The sequence below is a fragment of the Puma concolor genome, chromosome B3 (assembly GCF_028749965.1).
Source record: "Puma concolor isolate L17-30 chromosome B3, mPumCon1.1.hap2, whole genome shotgun sequence".
In the NCBI taxonomy this organism is placed as follows: Eukaryota; Metazoa; Chordata; class Mammalia; order Carnivora; family Felidae; genus Puma; species Puma concolor.
In genome coordinates, this window is record NC_141672.1 from 96,757,862 (window position 1) to 96,781,177 (window position 23,316).

The window sequence follows — 23,316 nt, forward strand, 5'->3', positions numbered from 1 at the left end:
CCCACAAACTCGAACAATCACAGAGGCTCTTTCCGTGCCTTTAAAACTCTGCACCCCAGAAGCATGCCTCACTTGCCTCACCCGGCCCTGACCAGGACGCTTCTTCATGAGGGGGTGGGGAGGGAAAGAGCAGCAGGAGTTCACTGAAACCTCAGGCCTCATGTGAAGCTTATACAAAAATCAACTCACTTTCAGAAAAGTAGATTTCCTGAGCAGAGACTGGCTTTAAAAATTTTTTTTTATTACAATTAAAATTACACAAAAGCAAATCAATTCATTTCAATCAAAATAACTCATGTTTACATATTTAATAAACTGTACAAAAAATACATAAAATGTTTTCACATTTTTCTTCAATCATCATCTTCTTCCTCTTCATCACTGATCACGTACTTCTTATGCTTTTTATTTGCTTTATCATCATCTTCTGCTTTTCTCTTTCCAGAAGGTTCCCCTTCCTACACAAAGAAAATTTTTAAAAATCTAGTAGTCAATAGAGAGTTATTTACAAGAAGGTTTACCAAAAGTAGCTCTGAACTGAATGATCCTCTGAAAACACAAAACAATTTTTAGAATAAGAACATTTGCCAGATGCATAAAGCCAGTGGTGAAGGTCATGGCCAGTTTTCAAATCTACTAAGTACTAGAAGCATTCAAAAATGACAACTAACCGGCGTTAATTACAAACTAACTATAAAATAACCCAACTTCAGGGCTGTAAGGAAGAGCTAAGCAATTATCACCAATCTCTTGGAAGGAAGGCCTTGTACATGGAGAAGGGCATGCAGAAAACTGGAAACTAGGTTTGCCCTGGAAAGGATCAAGGCTCTCCCAAAGAAGTCTGCCTGTATAGCCACTTGTCCTGTTGTATATTTTTACAATGATCTGGTGATTAAACTTTTCTCTGCTTCCTCAGCAGTTCACCTCTTCATTACCTAAAATTCAGTATTTTAATGACCATCAATTTTGTAAACTAATGATTTGTTTTGGATATACTAAAAACTCACATCATAAAGGTATTTTTAAAAATATTTGAATTAAAAGCTTATTACACAAGTTTGCATTACTTAAAATCATGTACAATGCTGGGACACCTGGGTGGCTCAGTAGGTTAAGTGTTTGACTCTGGATTTCGGCTCAGGTCAGGATCTCACGGTTTGTGGGATCGAGCCTTATGTTGGGCTCTGTGCTGACAGTGAAGAGCCTGCTTGGGATTCTCTCTCTCCCTCTCTCTCTGTCCCTCCCTCGAGTGCACACTCTCTCTCTCTCCCTCTTTCTGCCCCTACCCTGCTTGCATGTGCTCTCTCTCTCAAAATAAATAAGCTTAAAAAAAGTAAATAAAAAAAAAAATTAAAAATCATGTATGATGTTCTAATAGAAACAATTCAGGAAGTTATCTAAAAACAATTTTTACAGATAGAATTCAAATATATCAATAGCTAAGTTATCCAGAATATGACACTCCAGAATTGCTTAACTAGCTTCCTCAAAGATGAAACAGAGTGAATATTCTGAGGCTGAGGTTGCAAAAGGCCAGTGAATGGTAAACACGTGGGACTCTGCCACACTGACCCAAGCTACAGAAAACCCCTGCGCCATGTATACACGCAAATGACAAAACTACTCGTCACACTGAAACGAGGTTTGCTGCCACAGCTATAAGTGCAAGTCCATACAGACACAACAACAGGCTGCCCATGGTTTTGAAGGAGCTGTCTTCCAACAATTTATCTTCAAGACTAATTATAATTACTAAGTGTTTTTAAGGCTAATTTTTTTCACACTAATAAACCAGCTCTCAGAGTTTATTTAACCAAAAACATATCTAAGAATATACATAAATAAGAGTGTCTTACAGACTTCAACTGTACTACTAAGCTGTAATCATCAAGGCAGTATGGTACTGGCACAAGAACAGACACTCAGATCAATGGAACAGAATAGAGAACCCAGAATTGGACCCACAAACATAGGGCCAACTCATCTTTGACAAAGTAGGAAAGACTATTCAACGGAATAAAAGTCTCTTCAGCAAGTGGTGCTGGGAAAACTGGACAGCGACATGCAGAAGAATCAACCTGGACCACTTTCTTACACCATACACAAAAATAAACTCAAAATGGATGAAAGTCCTACATGTAAGATAGGAAGCCATCAAAATCCTTGAGAAGAAAGCAGGCAAAAACCTCTTTGACCTTGGCCACAGCAACTTCTTACTCAACACGTCTTCAGACGCAAGAGAAACAAAAGCAAAAGTGAACTATTGAGACCTCATCAAAATAAAAAGCTTCTGCACAGCAAAGGAAACACTCAGCAAAACAAAAAGGCAACCGACAGAATGGGAGAAGATATTCGCAAATGACATATCAGATAAAGGGTTAATATCCAAAATTGATAAAGAACTTATCAAACTCAACACCCAAAAAACAAATAATCCAGTGAAGAAATGGGCAAAAGACATGAATAGATACTTCTCCAAGGAAGACATCCAGATGGCCAACTGACACACACACAAAAAAATGCTCAATATCACTCATCATCCAGGAAATATAAATCAAAACCACAACGAGATACCACCTCACACCTGTCTGAATGGCTAACATTAACAACTCAGGCAACAAGAGATGTTGGCGAAGATGCAGAGAAAGAGGATCTCTTTTGCACTGTTGGTGGGAATGCAAGCTGGTGCAGCCACTCTGGAAAATAGTATGGAGGTTCCTCAAAAAATTAAAAATAGAACTACTCTATGACCCAGCAACTGCACTACTAGGTATTCATCGAAGGGACACAGGTGTGCTGTTTCGAAGAGAAACATGCACCCCAATGTTTATAGCAACACTATCAACAATAGCCAAAGTATGGAAAGAGCCCAAATGTCCATAGATCGATGAATGGATAAAGAAGATGTGGTGTGTGTGTGTGTGTGTGTATATATATATATATACACATATATACATATATATATATATACACATATATATACACATATATACACATATACACACATATATATACATACATACATACACAATGGAGCATTACCCGGCAATCAAAAAGAATGAAATCTTGCCATTTGCAACTATGTGGATGGAACTAGAGGGTATTATGCTAAGTGAAATTAGTCAGAGAAAGACAAATATCATATGACTTCACTCATATGAGGACTTTAAGATACAAAACAGATAAACATAAAGGAAGGGAAGCAAAAATAATATAAAAACAGGGAGGGGGACAAAAACATAAGAGACTCTTAAATATGGAGAACAAACAAAGGGTTATTGGGAGGGGGGATGGGCTAAATGGGTAAGAGGCATTAAGGAATCTACTCCTGAAATCATTGTTGCACTATATGCTAACTTGGATGTAAATTAAAAAAATAAATTAAAATTAAAAAAAAAAGTGTCTGAAAGTATGAGACCAACACCAAGAATGTCAAAGGCTTCTGGGAAAATATACTCCTAATCCCAATCACAGGAAATCCTACAAAAGAGAGGCAGCTGGGGCTATGCTGTTCCAAGTCACCTAGGGTCCCATAGACAGAGGGCAAGGGCCTCTAACAGGTGAGGCAGGGATGCCAATGTGGAGAATGAAGGTTCCATGAGAGAAGCAGGGAGAGGAACCAGACCACTGGGTACCATACTCTAATCCTTCTCAGCAGGTCACCTGCTCCATCTGAAGAGAAGGCTAACAACAGGCTGTGATCCTTTCTCTTCCACTGTCTTTGTGTTTCTTTCCACTTGGGTTTGTCCCTTTTCCACAGGTTCTCCTCTTACCCATTTTTCTACCTTTCAAGTTATTTAGGGTTTCTCAAGTTGTAACCACTTCCAAAAGTAAGGGAGGGGAAAAAGCTATTTTTCCCTTTTTTTGTAACTCTGACCCTGTTGGGGAAGGAAACTAATGTTTCCTATTCAAATACTACATGTCACTGTGCTATCCACTTTCGTATGTTATGGTCTTACAACAACCGTGCAAGCAGCAAACATAAATCCCGTTGCAGAGATGAGGGAACAGATGCAGAAACGTGAGATGACTTGTTCAAGGCCGTGGAAGTGGCCAAGATTCTACAGTCCAGTTCATTCCAATCCAGACTCATGCCCTCTCCCCCATATCCTCTGCTGATAATGGCAGTTCCCTGGGAACTTAGAATCTGCAGATCCCCCTGCATTTCAAAGACACACCCAGGCTCATGGCATCGGGATGGGGTTTGGTGCGCAAACAGGGAGAGGGACCTAGAGCACGTGTGAGCCTTACTCCTCTGCCTGACTGTAATCCACAGCCAGAACTTGAGCTGGGGTAGTGAGGACAAAGTGGCCAGGGGATGGGAGGTCCAGGCAGAGGAAATAATTTGTTGTCACAAAAGGGGAAGGGAGGGATATAGGAAGACACCTAACAGAGAGTATGTGGACGAGGGAGGTAGAGGGCAGTTCCTGTAACAGACAGCCAGGAGGCATTCACAAGAGGCATTTTTAAGTCAGGCAGTTACAGGTTTTCCCAGCCTAAAAGAAGGCTATTTCATGGATCACATTTAATAATCTCATTTCTGAGAATACTAGAAATAAACAGAAGTTCCATGGCAATTCTCAATTTTCATTCACAGTTTCTGCTTGCCAGGAAATAAAACAGCATCTGCTTAGATGAGGATTCCCGTTTGCCAACAATGCAACACACTGGAAAAGCATCATTAAGATCCTCTATCTAGAGGTGCCTGGGTAGCTCAGTCAGTTAAGCATCCAACTTCGGCTCAGGTCATGATCTCACGGCTCATGAGTTTGAGCCCTGCTTCAGGCTATGTGCTGACAGCTAGGAGTCTGGAGCCTGCTTCGGATTCTGTGTCTCCCTCTCTCTCTGCCCCTCCCCCACCTTGTGCTGTCTCTCAAGAATAAACAAACATTAAAAAAGTAATAACATAAAAAAATAAAAGAAAAACCTGGCATTCTCAATTTTCACAAGGTTATATGTAATTGAATTCTTTGAAGAATGAACAGGATTTTGGAGGAAAAAAAATAACCTAGACCCAAGTAGTATGAGCAAGCTGCTTTCACAGAATGATCCCATCACATAATATCTGTCATTATTAAAAAATAAATGGAAAAATTAATTAACTGATTCTAAGAAAATTCATAACATGAAGTCAGAATTCATACTTTCAGGTAATCTAAAAAGACCTAGTTCCAAGAGTATAGGTTAAAGTGATCCCAGGTAGCTGATACTCAATGCACCTGGAAGAGGCAAATCTAAATCATCTTTGTAGGAACCCATCAATCTAGGCCTCAAAATTCCCATCGAGCTGAGCTAAGTAAATCAATCATTTAATCACAGAATACATGAGAGAAGTCAGTCATCAAGAAATAGAGCCAGAAAATAGGCAATAAAATTACACACAAAAGATTTCAGACACTGGAATTATCAGACATAAAAGACTATATACAGCTTTAAAACATTTTAAGACATAAAAAGGAGAAATTGAAAATACAAGTTGGGGAAGGAGTTTTTACAACAGTCAATTTGAGAAAGACACTAAACTTCTACAGATGAAAACTAAAACAACTAAATTAAAACCTGAGTGACCGAGATTAACAACTTGAGATGTAGTGAACTAGAAGGCAGCTCTGAAGAGATGCCCCAGAGTGCAGAGACGAAGGCACGGGAAACGTGAAAGATGGTTTGAGGGTTGTGGAGGACACAGGAGTAACATGCATTTAATTTAATTTAAATGCATTTAATATAATTTAAACAATGCATTTAATCAGGGCTTCAGAAAGAAAGGACAGCAAGAAAAGTACAGAAGAATTGATGACTGACAAATTTTCAGTACTGATGATGAATTCACATTCAGAACAAATCCCAATCAGAAAAATAAAAGGAGGCGCCACTGGGTGGTCCAGTCAATTCAGCATCCGACTCTCGATTTTAGCTCAGGTCATGATCTCACAGTTAGTGAAGTTGAACCAGCAGTTGGGTCCATGCTGTCAACAGACCCTGCTTGGGATTCTCTCTCTCTGCCTCTGCCCTTCTCTCTCTCTCTCAAAATAAATACACTTAAAAAAAAAAAAGGATAGGGGCGCCTGGGTGGCGCAGTCGGTTAAGCGTCCGACTTCAGCCAGGTCACGATCTCGCGGTCCGTGAGTTCGAGCCCCACGTCAGGCTCTGGGCTGATGGCTCAGAGCCTGGAACCTGTTTCCGATTCTGTGTCTCCCTCTCTCTCTGCCCCTCCCCCGTTCATGCTCTGTCTCTCTCTGTCCCAAAAATAAATAAACGTTGAAAAAAAAAAAAAAAAGGATAAAGAAAAAGTAAAAACCAAATAGATACCTCAGTACAATTCAAAAACACCAATGATAAAGATCTAAAAAGGCTCAGCTAAAAGAAGTCCTGGGGATGGAATGTACAGCATGGTGACTCTACTTAACAATGCAGTATTATATATTTGAGAGTTGCTAAAAGCACAGACCTTAAAAGTTCTCATCACAAGAACAAAAATTTGTTAACTATGTGTGGTAATAAATGTTAACTAAACTTACTGTAGTGAACATTTTGCAATACATACGTGTACTGATTGAATCACTGTATTGTACAATACCTAAAACTAATGTTACACGTCACTTATATCTCAAAAAAAGACTTAAAATTTTCAGCACCTGTACTCTTACAATTTGAAAAGGTTACTGTTAAAAGTATGAATTAAGATATTTTAAAATTACTTTGGAATAATTATTATTTCAATAGAAATTTAATTTATTGAACTATTCAATACTATTCAAATAGTACTTCATCTAAAGAAAAAGAAAAGAGGGTTTCCTGCCATAAGAACTGTTTCCATTAATTAAAAAAAATGTATAGCCAACTAATCTTTGACAAAGCAAAAGAGAATACCCAATGGAATAAAGACAGTCTCTTCAGCGTGTGGTGCTGAGAAAACTGGACAGCGACATGCAGAAAAATAAACCTAAACCACTTTTTTTTTTTTTTAATTTTTAAAAATATTTATTTATTTTTGACAGAGAGAGACAGAGAGAGACAGAGCATGAGCGGGGGAGGGAGAGAGATGGAGACACAGAATCTGAAGCGGGCTCCAGGCTCCGAGCTGTCAGCACAGAGCCCGATGTGGGGCTTCATTCAACTCACAGGCCGCGAGATCATGACCTGAGCCGAAATTGGATGCTCAACTGACTGAGCCACCCAGGCGCCCCTACCTAAACTACTTTCTTACACCATACACAAAAGTAAACTCAAAATGGGTGAAAGACCTAAATGTAGGACAGGAAGCCATCAAAATCCTTGAGAAGAAAGCAGGCAAAAACCTCTTTGACCTTGGCCACAGCAACTTCTTACTCAACACATTTTCAGACGCAAGAGAAACAAAAGCAAAAGTGAACTATTGAGACCTCATCAAAATAAAAAGCTTCTGCACAGCAAAGGAAACACTCAGCAAAACAAAAAGGTAACCGACAGAATGGGAGAAGATATTCGCAAATGACATATCAGATAAAGGGCTAATATCCAAAATTGATAAAGAACTTGTCAAACTCAACACCCAAAGCACAAATAATCCAGTGAAGAAATGGGCAAAAGACATGAATAGACACTTCTCCAAAGATGATTGCCAGATGGCCAACCAACACATGAAAAAATGCTCAACATCACTCATCATCAGGGAAATACAAACCAAAACCACAATGAGATACCACCTCACACCTGTCTGAATGGCTAACATTAACAACTCAAGCAACAACAGATGTTGGCAAGGATGCGGAGAAAGAGCATCTCTTTTGCACTGCTGGTGGGAATGCAAGCTGGTGCAGCCACTCTGGAAAACAGTATGGAGGTTCCTCAAAAAATTAAAAATAGAACTACTTTATGACCCAACAACTGCACTACTAGGTATTTATCCAAGGGATACAGATGGATACAGATGTGCTGTATCCATCTGTATGGATACAGATACACATACAAAGGGATACAGATGTGCTGTTTCGAAGGGACACATGCACCCCCATGTTTATAGCAGCACTATCAACAATAGCCAAAGTATGGAAAGAGCCCAAATGCCCATCGATGGATGAATGGATAAAGAAGATGTGGTATATATATGGAGAAGATATGGAGTATTACTTGGCAATCACGAAGAATGAAATCTTGCTATCTGCAGCTACATGGATGGAACTAGAAGGTATTATGCTAAGTGAAATTAGAGAAAAACAAATATCATATGACTTCACTCATATGAGGACTTTAAGATACAAAACAGATGAACATAAGGGAAGGGAAGGAAAAATAATATAAAAACAGGGAAGGGACAAAATATGAGACTCTTAAATATGGAGAACAAACAGAGGGTTACTGGAGGGGTTGTGGGAGGGGGGATGGGCTAAATGGGTAAGAGGAATTAAGGAATCTACTCTTGAAATCATTGTTGCACTATATGCTAACTTGGATGTAAATTAAAAAATTAAAAATTTTTAAAATGTATTGAAAATAGACAAAAGAAAGAAGAGATAAATAAACCTTCTGATCTACCCACACTGAATGATATCTAGTTTCTAGTCAAGCCTTGCCATCTCAGGGCCCCGCACACTTTCTCACAGGCCTTTTCATCCACCTAGAATGCCCGCCTGGCTGATGTGCCCCACAAGCTAACACTTTCTTCAACATCAGCGAGGGGTCTTCCTCTCTGAGCCACCTTCCAACACGCACCTGATCACAGGGCTCAGACCCTCTGGGTCACTCCTGGTCCTGTCACTACATTTATTTCTCAGTGAAGTGTACAGACACATCTGTGTTTCTGGGCTGTGAGTTCTTCTTCATTCCAGTAGTGGACTCAAGCATACAGGGTAATGCCCTACAATTGAACAAATTTGGTTTTACCTCATCACTGGTCAGTTTTTTTGCTTTGAGTAATCTTTGAGCCTTGTCTTCTTCTGATCCCTCATCACTGTCTGATGAATAGATTCTGGCTCGTTCCTCTGAAAGCAAAGGAATGATTTGTGAGTGATTTTCAGAAAGTGATTTGTTCATTTCTGAGTTCTTCTGAAGAATATCTTTCATTCCTTTTGTATATTTTTGCAAGAAACAAATCATTAAAATTTTTTGGATTTAAAAATAAATGTAAGATTTAATATGTTGAAATGAAGCACTTATCCTCTCATAATACAAGAATGGTTCATCTGACCACTATTAAGTATTAAAAAAGCTGTGTGCAAGGTCACTAAAGACACAAACACTATTATTCTTCCAGAATAACCTATGGACGCCTGAGTCATTCTTTCCTGGGAGATAACTAAATTCCAAAATAAGCTTTGAAAATCAAATCAAGGGATGGAGTCCTGGTCCTGAGAAGACCATTTGTTGCCAGATGGCCATTTCAAAGGGAGATGGAGAGGAGTAACAGTCTGCGCTAATGCCCCAGCCCAGGTGAACCTCAGGATGGAATCAAGAGCAGCTGACTTTAGACCAACCCCCCTGTCTGAGAACCCAGAGCCTACCCTGGAACTGAACTGAATGTTAATGAACTTGTCAGGTAGGTTTTCAATCTCTGGTGAACCGAAAGCATCCTCAATTTTTTTGTTTTTATTTAGTATTCATGTGGTTTATTTCTGTAACTAATCTTTTTTGTGGGAAATTAGCACTAACAAAAAAATCGCCTCTGTACTCTAATCCCCAAATAATTAATAGGTAGGAAAGAAGGATGAAATAGCTCACCAGAACAAATGCAGTCACTGCAAGGAAAGGAAAAAGGTGTTTTATAGGATGACAGAGGGAAAATTTTAGTGCTCTTAAAATCTGTCACTCAATAAGGACAAAACTAGGATGTATGGTCACCCACGGTGTATCTTACATTGTACAGTGGTTCCCAAAGCTCTCTCGGGCTAACCTAGGGGGGATTAGAGTCTCATTTTACAGAAAGGGAACACGATATTCAGAGATATGAAGTCATTTGCCTAAAGCTGACGACTAGTAAGAATAACAACAATGGTTTTAGGTTTCATTTCTTTAGTACTTGAATGTGCCAGGTGCTGGGCAAAGTACTGTGTATGTATTACATCATTCAATTCTCAAAACCTCCTATTGTAAATACTATTATTAATAGGTTGGCTTTTTCCTAATGATGTTAATAGAAGGTAGGTATTGTAACTTTTGAGAAGTCATCAATCCAACAGAAGAGTGGCAGAAGCGAGACTAGAGCCGGCTCAGGTCAGGAACCCAGGCCAAGTCTTCTACCTTGGGTTCAGTCTGCTTTCCAGCAGCTTGCCTTGCCGTGGGCTGTGGGGAAATCTCTGGATGCAGTACTGGGACTGAGACAGATGCCCCAGAAGTCAGATGAGCCTGGTTCAAGAACCGTCCACTTACTAACTATGCATCTTTGGGCAAGTTACTCGACCTCTCAAAGTTTCTGTTCCTTCAGTAAGAACAAGGCAGCAGTTCCCACCCCTTCAGGTTCACCTGGAAGAATTCTGCAATGTCTGGTTTAGTAACTCTTGAAATGTATCACTCATTCCACGGATTCCTTAAAGATGAAATGTCCAGTGATTGGGCATTCAGAGTAGGCCAAATGCAAAGATAAGTTCCTGAACCCTGAAATTATGAAATTTAACTTCTGCACACTCACCTCGAATGCCCCCTTTATATCGGTTTTTAATGGCAGCCAAGCTGATGGACTCCTCGCCTTCCTCCTCCTCGTCATATCGATCAGGTTCTAGGTAACTAGCACTCAGTCCCCGCTGGTGCTGCTTCTCTCTCATTCGGCGCTGCTGAGACTCCCTACGAATAGAAGCCCTCAAACGTTCTTCTTCTTTCTGTAAAGAAGCAAATAAAATAGTGAACTTTGAAAAATGAACTAGTTTACTGCCCACCTGAAACTACTTTTACTCTAAAGAATATGTGAATGCCCAGCCCAGGATAACACCTAGTTGTCTCCATTCTATACCTGTTACCACACAGCGATCACGCTCTTTAGTTCTAAGGGGTGAAGGTAACACAGGGTGAAGAGGCTGAGGGCTCTCTCGCACCAGCGGCCAATCAGAACTGGCACAGGCACGGCCCTGGGAGCTGCAGCGTCCCCTTGTGCTGCCCATCAGTCAGAGTCTGGAGAGCAGCAACCAGCCTGAAGAACCTCATCCTTGCCCAGTGGACGCCTGAGGGCGGCCGTTTCTGTTAATCCCTGAGACAGACAACCCAACTTGCTCAGGCTCCATCAAACTACAACGGTGCTCAGATATTCCTGTCAGGGCCCCTCACCCCAGAGAGCTCCCCGTCGCTCCTGATGACAGGATGGGGAGGTGCTGGCAGGGGAGGGTCCCTGAGCCCCAAAGTAGAACTTTCACACCCTTCACACCCTTCTCTGCCTGGCGATCCACACACTGGTGTTCACAAGACAGAGACACAATATGAGAGATTATGGCATTTCTTTGAATTTCTAATTTAATTGCTCTATATTACTGCATACAACTATACGTTGGTAAACATTCTATGCAGCAAATTTTTCATTAAGGTTGTACTATTGTATTCAGTATAACAGGGATTAAGAACCAACCAGTTCATTCCTTGTGCATTTTCATGGAAACTGGGGAAGTGGAAGACGGTTAGGGGGGATCTTGTAAGGTAATCCAGAGGGCTCTTCTAATCATGCTGAGACTAGAGTCTGAAGGTTCCTCCAGCTGCGTTGGCTTGAGCAGAAAAGGTGGGGTAGTGGAGCAAGAAGTCAGGCCCCAAAGCCAGTGTACCTACACCCCATTAGGTTAGGCACTGCTATGAATCTGGTTTAGTTAACCTGCCTCCTTGAACAAAATATAAGGGGCCCAGGGCCAGATCATCAGCAGAGTCTGACAGGAGTCTGATAATGAGATCGGTAAGAAAGGCCCTGAGGCAACCAGAGTGTCTTAGCCTCACTGTGCCCTGGTGCACCAAGGAACAAAACCACACGAAGCAGGAAGGGCAATGGGAGAGATCTAGCAGATATCAGAGAAGATAGAGAAGAGAAAGCATGAAACTATACTGCTGCATTCGGCTTCTTAAAGCAAGCGCTGCACAAAAGGCCACAGGGGTTGATACAAGCATTATACTCCCATCATTTACAAACAATGCCCCAGAATTGACTTTGTAGCTAACTGGATTTGAAAACCTAGTAGGTAGAACATTATAAACGGACCTTAAAAACCACCAGCTACTCTGCTTGATTCTCCTTGAGGCATATTCCCACTTAAACTTCTGGTCTATTATTATTCTATTTTAGACTACATCTCTGGCATTTCCACTAACTTTTGACATCGATTCACTAAATCATCTTTGAAATTATATGCAAAAGTTCAGATCCTTTCAGTGATCAGTTTGTTACTAAACCCTGAGGACCTGGTCAGAGAAAACCCAAACCCTTGTGTCTGTTTTATGACCATCACCACATCACTCTTGTTTGCCAAATGCTTAGGAAATTGATCCAGCTTCCTGTTCATGTCAGCTGGAAAGAAAAAAAGGTACTCAAAGAAGAGATGAGAAACAAAGTTTTGGGAAATACTATTCTTAATATATAGCTATACCTCATTTTATTGCACTTTGAAGGTTTACGGCAACCCTGTGCTGAACAAGTCTATAGGCATAATTTTTCGTACGGCATTTATTTGCTCACCTTGTGTTTCTGTGTCACATTTTGGTAATTCTTGCAACATTTCAAACTTTTTCATTATTATATTTGTTATGGTGATCTCTGATGAGTGGTTATGACTTGCTAAAAAGTTTAGATGATGGTTTGCATATTTTAGCAAAAAATATGTTTAAGTTAAGGTATCTACATATTTTTGTAGGTATAATGCTATTGCACATTTAATAGACTACAGTATGATATAAAAAGATTTAAAAAAGGCGGGAGAGGGGGGGCGACTGGGTGACTCAGTTAAGCATCTGACTTCAGCTCAGGTCATGATCTCACAGTTCGTGAGTTCAAGCCCTGCATCAGGCTCTGTGCTGTCAGCTCAGAGCCTGGAGCCTGCTTTGGATTCTGTGTCTCCCTCTATCTCTGCCCCTCCCCTGTTCATGCTCTGTCTCTCTCTCTTTCTCAAAACTAAATAAACATTAAAAAATTGTTTTCAAATAGACTACAATATGATGTAAACATAATTTTTACATGCACTGGGAAACAAAAAAAACGATTTGATTTGCTTTATTGCAGAGGTCTGGAACCAAACCTGCAGTCTCTCTGAGGTATGCCTGTACCCAAAATCCCAGGATAGAGCTTAGCAAAAAAGTACCTTAATCATTTCAGTGCGCTGGCACTCAGGATCACGACCAGCCATTGGTAAGATTCTAATCTTCTGTGTCTTTGAACATCTATCTGCAAGTGACAGGGTCATCTTCCTATGTGTGGCGCTGTCTGTAGAGTGAGGTCTGCAAGAAATGAACAAAAATGCCTGTTTACCAAATACATCTGTGAGCCAGTCACATCAACACCACAAAAACAACAGACCAGAAACCATTCTTATCTTCTAGGGAAAAATAGGCAGGGACACTAAACTGCACACGCCAGGTGAGAGGATTCCAAAATTTCTCCATTCTGTGGCTCACTGAAACATTCTTATCTCAAAAGAAAGTAAGAAACAAAAGCTGGAGTAAAAAAGGCTTGACAAGGCATTATCACCCTCCAGAATCCGTAAATACATAAACTCAAGGAGATTTGCTGAGCACAGTGCTTTGCGTTTTACAAGTTATATGATTTCACTGTCACAGCTACTCTATGAAAATAATGATTTTATGTATTAGGAAACTGAAGCAGAGAAGTTGAGAAAATTGCACAAGGTTGCATATGTGGAAATGGAACTGAAATATAGGTCTGATTCTGAAGCCTAGACTTTTGACCATTGCAGTTTTCAAAAAGCTAAGTCGCAATCAAGATTATTGTGTCCTCTCTAAAGATAAACATTACCCAAGGAGGATGATCTGCTTAGAATCAAGAAAAGAAAAATGCGAACATTTCACCGTAGTGCCTACACAGTCTAAAGAAGGGGAATGCTCTCACCAGCTGACCTGAGTACTCTGGGCTGCATGGGGGACACACCCCCAGAGTGGTCTGGACACAGCAGCCTAAAGAACAGGAGGACCCCAGCCTTGACGCCCAACTCGTTGCCTTTCCTCTGACCACATGTACACTACCAACCTCCAGTTATCAGTCTTCCAGATCAATTTTATTGGGGGAAAAAAAAAAAAGACACTGACCAGCAAGTATTCTAGACCCCCTGGAAGCTATAGTAACCACTGGAATAAATTAACATTCTGATTTACATAACAGTCTCCTGTAAGTTCGATTAGCATGACTTGGTTCCCTGTGAAACAGCAACTTTTAGTGTACCTGACAAAATAGCGTTTGAATCTTCAGAGTTGAGACCCAGACCTTGGTCTTTGGTGAACTATACAGAAGGTTATATTCAATCAGGAGTCAAGTAATTTGGACAATATCTATATTCACTGCTTTTACCGTAATAAATATTGTAGTTGATAATAGTTACCTGAATGTGAGTTTGGTTTTAAAAACAGCTTGTCCCTGTAGACCAGTACCTTGTCTTATAAAAAGATGGTTGTGATCTCCCTGCAGTGGAGCTTTGTAAACATCAAACACTTCGTTGCCTAAATGCAGAGACATGCTGAAAAGAAGAAACACTTCATATATTAAAGTCATAAAGCTTTCATTCTACGATTTTATTTTACTTAAAATGTGATACAACTGCTACTTTCAGAAGGAAAGAGTAAAGAAGCCAGGATGATGTGAAAAACAACCTACAAAGAAGCAAAACATGTTGTTTTCATGTTTACCAACGAAGTACGTTCCGAAGGAAAACATACTATGACTTTTACTCAGCCTTAAAACATACTATGACATTTACTCAGCCTCTACTACTTTCCCAGTGGAAGGTAGCTTTTCTGACACATCATCTTATTCTGAGCAGCATGCAATGGGGAGGGGAGCTGGTCTAACATTTCCAAACAACCATACTATAGCCAGCAAGGACGATCACATCTTTGGCCTACTTTTAATGTGTTTCACCAGCCCCCTCAACCTTCAACTACCTATTTATTTCTCTCAGGATTTCTGTGCAATGCCAAGGCTTAGCAATGGAAATTCTTTAATACGAGGTATCCAAAAAATAAAGTTTTATTCTAAAGTTTGATCCCTCCTAGTCGCATTCTAGGTGTTTCGGACTCACCTTCCATCTGACCACTTGACTATCCGAGCATTGCTTTCTTTAATTTCATTTCCTTCCTCATCCCGGCGTGTCCTCCATCTTATAGTATTTTCTACCTGTTTTAAAACACAAGTGCCTTAGAGTACTGTACTTTCTGCTTCCTTTCTCCTCAAGAGACATAGAATTGTAGAATAAGCATACACACATAGTGACAGAAAAACAGACAACATTGAAACCCTTTTGTTTTAATCACCTAGAGATGCTGGATACGTTATCAACAGGAAAAAACAATTAGCTTAAGTGAATTTCTCAACTCCTAGAGCTGGAATCACAAAGGGGACTGAATGCCAGAGCATTTGAGCTAATGCTAAGTCTGTCATAACCCTGGATGTGTTAAGATACAATAAGAGCTATCGGGACAAGAGATAAAGACTTGAGGCCACAGAAGGTAGCAATTTAGACCTGAAGCTCCCTGTATAAAGCAGGTTCTTTCACACAGCTAAAAAACCAAATAAATATGGGACCAAAAACCAAGGGAAATAGAGAAGCTCCCTAAATATGGGTAAGGAAAAAGCAGCATCCTGGAAAGATTAAAACCCTAGTTTTTGAGCAGGTTTAGAGTCTAACGTTATCTTAATTGCATGTAGGGGAAATGGCAGGCAGATGTGGAAAATATTCAAAAGCTTCCTAAAATGAAAACCACTGCTATTGAAATTAAACTCAATGGGACTACCAGGAAATCATAGCACATTAAATGCATGTAGTTTATCACTGCTGCATCCTGGAAAGCCACTGAAATGAGAGTGAAAAAATTTAAAAACACATACTCACAAAGATAAAGAGAATATGAATCAAGATGGCAACAAAAAGAAGTCAGTATTTTGAAAACTGATCTAAGCCCATGCTTCCCTATGCCTATTCCCTCACCATCAACCTGAAAAGCAGCTGCTCCCATTCCCACTTAGACTTTCTGGATGTCCACTGTTAGCTGTGACTGTCTTTGCAACACAGTCCTAATGGTTCCCTTCCAGTTTTTCCACTTTCCTTTTTATTCTTCTCTATATAAACAACTATGGGGGTGCCTGGCCGGCTCAATCGGAAGAGCAAGCGACCCTTGATCTTGGGGCCATGAGTTCGAGCCCCAGGTTGGTGTAGAGATTACTAAAAAAATAAACATGGGGCGCCTGGGTGGCTCAATCAGTTGGGCGTCTGACTTCAGCTCAGATTATGATCTTGCAGCTTGTGAGTTCGAGCCCTGCATCGGGCTCTATGGGATAGCTCAGAGCCCGGATCCTGCTTCGAATTGTGTTTCCCTCTCTCTCTCCTTCAAAAATAAATAAACATTAAAAAATAAATAAACTTAAAACAACTATGAAGTGGGCTGATGAAAGAACTCAATATTCATGAATGAAATACAATGACATATCTGAGATTGTTTAAAAGTCTGGGTAAGGTGGGGTAAGGAATACAGACGAAACAAAATTGTCCAACCACCGAGTGATGGTTACATCAGAGTTCATTATACAGTTCTCATTATATTTGTAATGTGTTTAAAAATTTCCTTAATAAAGACATAAAAACAAAACAATCTATCCCTATTCCTACCCTCCCTCTCAAACAAAAAAACATACACACATATATGGGCCATTATTAACTGAGAAGCCATTGTGAAAAATGTTTTCTTTTTTATTTTTTTTTTATTTTTTTTTTTTTTATTTATTTTTGGGACAGAGAGAGACAGAGCATGAACGGGGGAGGGGCAGAGAGAGAGGGAGACACAGAATCGGAAACAGGCTCCAGGCTCTGAGACATCAGCCCAGAGCCCGACGCGGGGCTCGAACTCACGGACCGCGAGATCGTGACCTGGCTGAAGTCGGACGCTTAACCGACTGCGCCACCCAGGCGCCCCTCTTTTTTTTTTATAAATTTTTTTTTTCATCGTTTATTTATTTTTGGGACAGAGAGAGACAGAGCATGAACGGGGGAGGGGCAGAGAGAGAGGGAGACACAGAATCGGAAACAGGCTCCAGGCTCTGAGCCATCAGCCCAGAGCCCGACGCGGGGCTCGAACTCACGGACCGCGAGATCGTGACCTGGTTGAAGTCGGACGCTTAACCGACTGCGCCACCCAGGCGCCCCTGAAAAATGTTTTCTATTATAGAAGGTGATTCAAATTAGAATGAAGCTATGATAGAATACACTGCTAGGTCCTACCCTATCAGGATGAAAAACACAGTAAAATTGGGGTGCCTGGGTGGCGCAGTCGGTTAAGCGTCCGACTTCAGCCAGGTCACGATCTCGCGGTCCGTGAGTTCGAGCCCCGCGTCGGGCTCTGGGCTGATGGCTCAGAGCCTGGAGCCTGTTTCCGATTCTGTGTCTCCCTCTCTCTCTGCCCCTCCCCCGTTCATGCTCTGTCTCTCTCTGTCCCAAAAATAAATAAAAACGTTGAAAAAAAAAAAATTAAAAAAAAAAAAGAAAAACACAGTAAAATACCTTTAAAGATGGATGACCTCATAGAAATATATAAACCATACCTGGTTCCTTACTCTTTATTTTAAGGTTATTTTTTTTTAGTAATCTCTATACCCAACACAGGGCTCAAAGCCACAACCCCAAAATCAAGAGTCGCACACTCTTCCGAGTAAGACAGTCAGACACCCCACCCCAATTCCTGTTCTTTGAAGAATTACACCACCAACCAACTCTTTAAAAATCTTCAGGCTAGTCTCCAGAACATCACTCAAGAAACAAAGGGTCCAACTTTCTTATACCATGCACAAAAATAAATTCAAAATGAATGAAACACCTAAATGTGAGACAGGAAACCACAGAAATCCTAGAGGAGAACAAAGGCAACAACCTCTTTGATCTCAGCTGTAGCAACTTCTTATTAATAGACAGTCACTGGAGGCAAGGGAAACAAAAGCAAAAATGAACTATTGGAACTTCATCAAGATAAAAAGCTTCTGCACAGCAAAGGAGGCAGTCAACAAAACTAAAAAAGCACCCATGGAATGGGAAAAGATATTTGCAAATGATGTATCAAATAAAGGGTTAGTATCCAAAATCTATAAAGAACTTATCAAACACCCAAGAAACAAATAACCCAGTGAAGAAATGGTCAGAAGACATGAATAGACATTTTTCCAAAAACGACATCCAGATGGCTAACAGACACATGAAAAGATGTTCAACATCACTCATCATGAGGGAAATACAAATCAAAACCACAATGAGATACCACCTCACACCTGTAAGAATGGCTAAAATTAACAACACGAGAAACAACAGGTATTGGCAAGGATGTGGAGAACAGGGAACCCTTTTGCACTGTTGGTAGGAATTCAAACTGGTATTGCCACTCTGGAGAACAGTATGGAGGCTCCTCAAAAAATTAAAAATAGGGGCATCTGGGTGGCTCAGTTGGTTAAGCATCTGACTTTGGCTCAGGTCATGATCTCACAGTTCCTGAGTTCAAGCCCCTTCCTGGGTTTTCTGCTGTCAGCATGGAGCCCACTTTGGATCCTCTGTCTCCCTCTCTCTGCCCATCCCCCACTCACACATGCTCTATCTCTCAAAAATAAACAGAAAAAAAAATTTTTTTAAAGTTAACAATAGAAGTACGCTACGATCCAGCAATTTGCCCTACTAGGTATTTACCCAAAAGATACAAAATTACAGAGTGAAAGGGATACATGCATCCTGATCTTTTTAGCAGCATTATCTGATCTTTATAGCAGCATTATCAACAATAGCCAAACTATGGAAAGAGTCCAAATGTCCATCAACTGATGAATAAAGATGTGGTGTGTGTGTGTGTGTATATATATATATATATGTATATGTATGTATATATATGTATCTACAATGGAATATACTCAGCCATCAAAAAGAATGAAATACTGCCACTTGCAATGATGTGGATGAAGTTAGAGCGTATTATGCTAAGTGAAGTCAGACAAAGACAAATACCCTATTTCTCTGACATGTGAAATTTAATAAATAAAAAAGAGGAAAGAGGAAAGAGAGAGAGGGAAAAAACCACAAAAGATTCTTTTTTTTTTTTTTCTGGGTTTCATGACCTCTTTATTTCAACAGCAGTCAAAATAGGTAAGAGACTTTTAAAAAGAGAACAAAATAATCACCATAACTAAAAGGTAACCGACAGAATGGGAGAAGATATTTGCAAATCACATATCAGATAAAGGTTTAGTATTCAAAATCTATAAAGAACTTGTCAAACTCAACACCCAAAAAACAAATTAATCCAGGGAAGAAATGGGCAAAAGACATGAACAGACACTTCTCCAAAGATGACAGCCAGACGGCCAACTGACACATGAAAAAATGCTCAACATCACTCATCATCAGGGAAATACAAATCAAAACCACAATGAGGTACCACCTCATACCTGTCAGAATGGGAAAAATTAACAACTCGGGAAACAACAAAGGTTGGCAAGGATGCAGAGAAAGGGGAACACTTTTGCACTGTTGGTGGGAACGCAAACTGGTGCAGCCACTCTGGAAAACAGTATGAGGATCCTCAAAAAATTTAAAATAGAACTACTTTACAACCCAGCAATTGCACTACTAAGGATTTATCCAAAGGATAAAAAACAATGCTGATTTGAAGGGGCACATACACCCCAATGTTTACAGCAGCACAATGAACAACAACCAAATTATGGAAAGAGCCCAAATGGCCATAGACTGATGAATGGATACAGGAGATGTGGTGTACACACATGCGCGCGCACACACACACACACACACACACACACACACACTGGAATATTACTTGGCAATCAAAAAGAATTAAATCTTCCCATTTGCAACATGGATGAAACTAGAGTGTATTATGCTAAGTGGAATAAGAGAGAGATAAATATCATATGATTTCTTTTAATATTTAGATATGAGTCTTACCCTTTTTTTTTAATTTTTTTTTTTTTTTTTTTTTTTGAGAGAGAGAGGGAGAGAGAGAGACAGAGCACGAGAGAGGAAGGGGCAGAGGCACAGGGAGACACAGAATCTGAAGCAGGCTCCAGACTCTGAGCTGTCAGCACAGAGCCCAATGTGGGGTTTGAACCCACAAACCGCAAGATCATGACCTGAACTGAAGTCTGCCACTTAAATGACTAAGCCACCCAGGTGCCCCAAATATGATATGATTTCACTCATATGTGGAATTTAAGAAACAAAACAGGGGCGCCTGGGTGGCGCAGTCGGTTAAGCGTCTGACTTCAGCCAGGTCACGATCTCGCGGTCCGGGAGTTCGAGCCCCGCGTCGGGCTCTGGGCTGATGGCTCAGAGCCTGGAGCCTGTTTCTGATTCTGTGTCTCCCTCTCTCTCTGCCCCTCCCCCATTCATGCTCTGTCTCTCTCTGTCCCAAAAATAAATAAAACGTTGAAAAAAAAAATTTTTTTTTAAATAAAATAAAATAAAAAAAAAAGAAACAAAACAGATGAACACAGGGGAAGGGAAGGAAAAATAAGATAAAAAGAGGGAGGGAGGTGAACTATAAGAGACTCTTAAATAGAACTAAGGGTTGCTGGAGGAGTACTGGGTGGGGGGACAGGCTAAATGGGTGATGGGCATTAACGAGGGCACTTGGCACTTGTTGATATGAGTACTGGGTATTATATGTAATGATCAATCACTATATTCAATTCCTGAAATTATTATACTATATGCTAAATTGGATTTAAAGAGAATTTAAATAAATAAGTAAGACAGCAAACAAACTGAGGGTTGATGGTGGGAGGGGGGGTGACGGATGAGCTAGATGGGTGATGGAGGGCACTTGTGATGAGCACTGGGTGTTATTTGTAAATGATGAATCACTCAATTCTACTCCTAAAACCAATATTGCACTATATGTTAACTAACTGAAATTTGAATAAATATTTGAAAAAATAATGTAGCAAAAAAGAAAGCATCCAGGATTATTTTCCATCACGCACCATTAAAAAATAGTTACACACCAACCTTTTGTACTCTAAGCCTCAAAGTTTTAGAGTAAAACACTCATTTATAATCTTTGATGTCTATACTGGAGTCTGACACTCTATGGCCTGAAAATAGATATGTTGGTATTTGCTGTACCCTAATAGAAGGGGAAATGCAAAAAATCAATAAGGAGTTAATAACAAACTACCACATTAATTTATATAAATGATGAGAAATAATGAAAAGTGGTAAAATAATGTTAGAGGCACTAAAATAAGCATGAAAAATTCATAGTCCTAACCCTGTATCAATAGATACACAATCTCAAAGGAAAAATATTAACAGATGAGCTAATGGGAGAAGGGAAGAGGCAAGAAAAAGGACAGCAAAGTAAGTAAATAAATAACAGTCTAAAAACTATACCTATTAATTGTGCGACCTGGAGCAAGTTATTGGTGTCTATTTCCATTTTCTCATTTGATTTATATTTCCATTAAGAGGAAGGAATTAAAAAAAAAAAAAAAAAAGGACTGGTGAAATCTCACTGAAAAGCTCTGGAAGTCCATGCATTTTGGATAGAAATAACTTGTATAAGGTTCTTTAGATGCTTGTAGATTTATTACACTTGAAGAGATGGAATTATTGTAAAAATTCAGCCCCTGAATTCTCAGAATGCCGGACTGCCACTTACCATTCAAACAGCATATGCAATATCCACTGAAAAATGAGGTATTTACATAGGCAATCTTTTGGATTTATGAATTAAAAAAGGATAGCTCCAGTGACAGTACTGTAAGTTCAACTGCTTCTAATTCTTTGGTACAACTCAACTTTAAAGGATCTGCTTAAACTACACCCTCCTTGATTAAAGATTAGAGGCCCTCTGTGGAGAGACAAAGTATATCAAAGAGAAACATTAATAGGAATGTAGCATAATAAAAATCTCTCCTAATAGTCAACAAGAGTAACCAGAAGGTATTAATAATAAATTCTTTTTGTATATGATTTATTTATCCATAGATCAAAGAGCCTGAAGGACATCCTCCTGCAGCAAGTTGCTAGAACTTAACCCACAGTACATATGGAGGTAGTCATTCTAACCACCAAACCACAATGCTACTTACTTTGAAGGAAGAAGCTAATTAATTTAAGCATCAAAAACATATAAGAGTGAAAACAATGATGGAAAAGTGCCACCTTTACAGAGAAAAAGCTATATATTTCCTTCCTAAAAATACTCTGAAAAGACAATTTATTTATGAAAAGAAAAACATAAATTATTCTGAAAAGCTCAAGTCTCAAGTGAATATCCCCAGGTTTTACTTTAGAAAAGGAAAAACTAAATGAGTAAAACATGGAAAAGTACCTTTAATTTTAACCTGGTTCGACCTTCTTCGTCTAGCATTTCCTCATCTTCAAATTCATCTTCGTAATACTGAGGATCAAAAGGTCTACAAATTGTTTTTAAAATAAAGTTATTAATTACATTTTATAAGGAACATTACAGCTATCTAATAACATCTCTATTAACATACTCCATTATACTAAAAATCATAATATAATGAAAAATCATAATGGTCAAATAAATACCTTCATGTTCAATTTCAAGGAAGTATTCAAATTACTGCCCCTTCTTGAAATTTGGTGCTAATACATACTGCTTGAAAAGCAAGGCTAAATATTCAAAATATTCTTTACTTTTATATGTCTTCCAAAGAACAGGGCATACCTGCTCTAGCTTTCTACATCATTTTACTAGGGAAAAAAAAATGAACCAAGCTTATATGTTACTTAGTGAATAATATCCATCAACACTGTTTATCTGTCCCAAACCATTAGTTTTTCTACATCCACAATGGCAGCTAAAGTGGACACGTTTAGTATCTCTAGCACATTCCACCACTCCCAATTTCAGCTTTTTCAGGGCTGCACTAGTTGAAAAACACCCAAAGGCTTGCAATTTCTATTAACTCATAAGAACGTATCAACTGCTAAAAACAATTACAAACATTAAAAGTCTCCTTTAACATCAGTCCATACTTTTTCTATCACAAGATATGCTTATTTTTTCAGAGACACATGATCGATATTCCATTTTGTGATTAGCCAACTAATGTAAAATCAGAAAAATATCAACATTCCACATATTTCTATCCAACATCTAGAAACGCCTTTTTTCTTTCTTTCTTTCTTTCTTTTAAGA

The 23,316-nt window shown here is 39.5% G+C and overlaps 1 protein-coding gene across 2 annotated transcripts in view; it reads right to left on the minus strand.

Annotated features, from left to right (window-relative positions):
- Positions 1–228: 228 nt before the first annotated feature.
- The window catches only part of LEO1 (LEO1 component of Paf1/RNA polymerase II complex), a 39,514-nt gene continuing 16,426 nt past the window's right edge, over positions 229–23,316 (minus strand). For both annotated transcript variants that reach the window (XM_025918951.2, XM_086710695.1), the window contains exons 6-12: positions 22,480–22,564; positions 15,183–15,277; positions 14,487–14,621; positions 13,236–13,371; positions 10,604–10,790; positions 8,863–8,960; positions 229–458 (exon numbers count right to left, since the gene is read on the minus strand). In XM_025918951.2, coding sequence (XP_025774736.1) covers positions 354–458; positions 8,863–8,960; positions 10,604–10,790; positions 13,236–13,371; positions 14,487–14,621; positions 15,183–15,277; positions 22,480–22,564 — 841 coding nt within the window. In that variant the 3' untranslated portion in view covers positions 229–353. The remainder of the gene's footprint in view (positions 459–8,862; positions 8,961–10,603; positions 10,791–13,235; positions 13,372–14,486; positions 14,622–15,182; positions 15,278–22,479; positions 22,565–23,316) is intronic.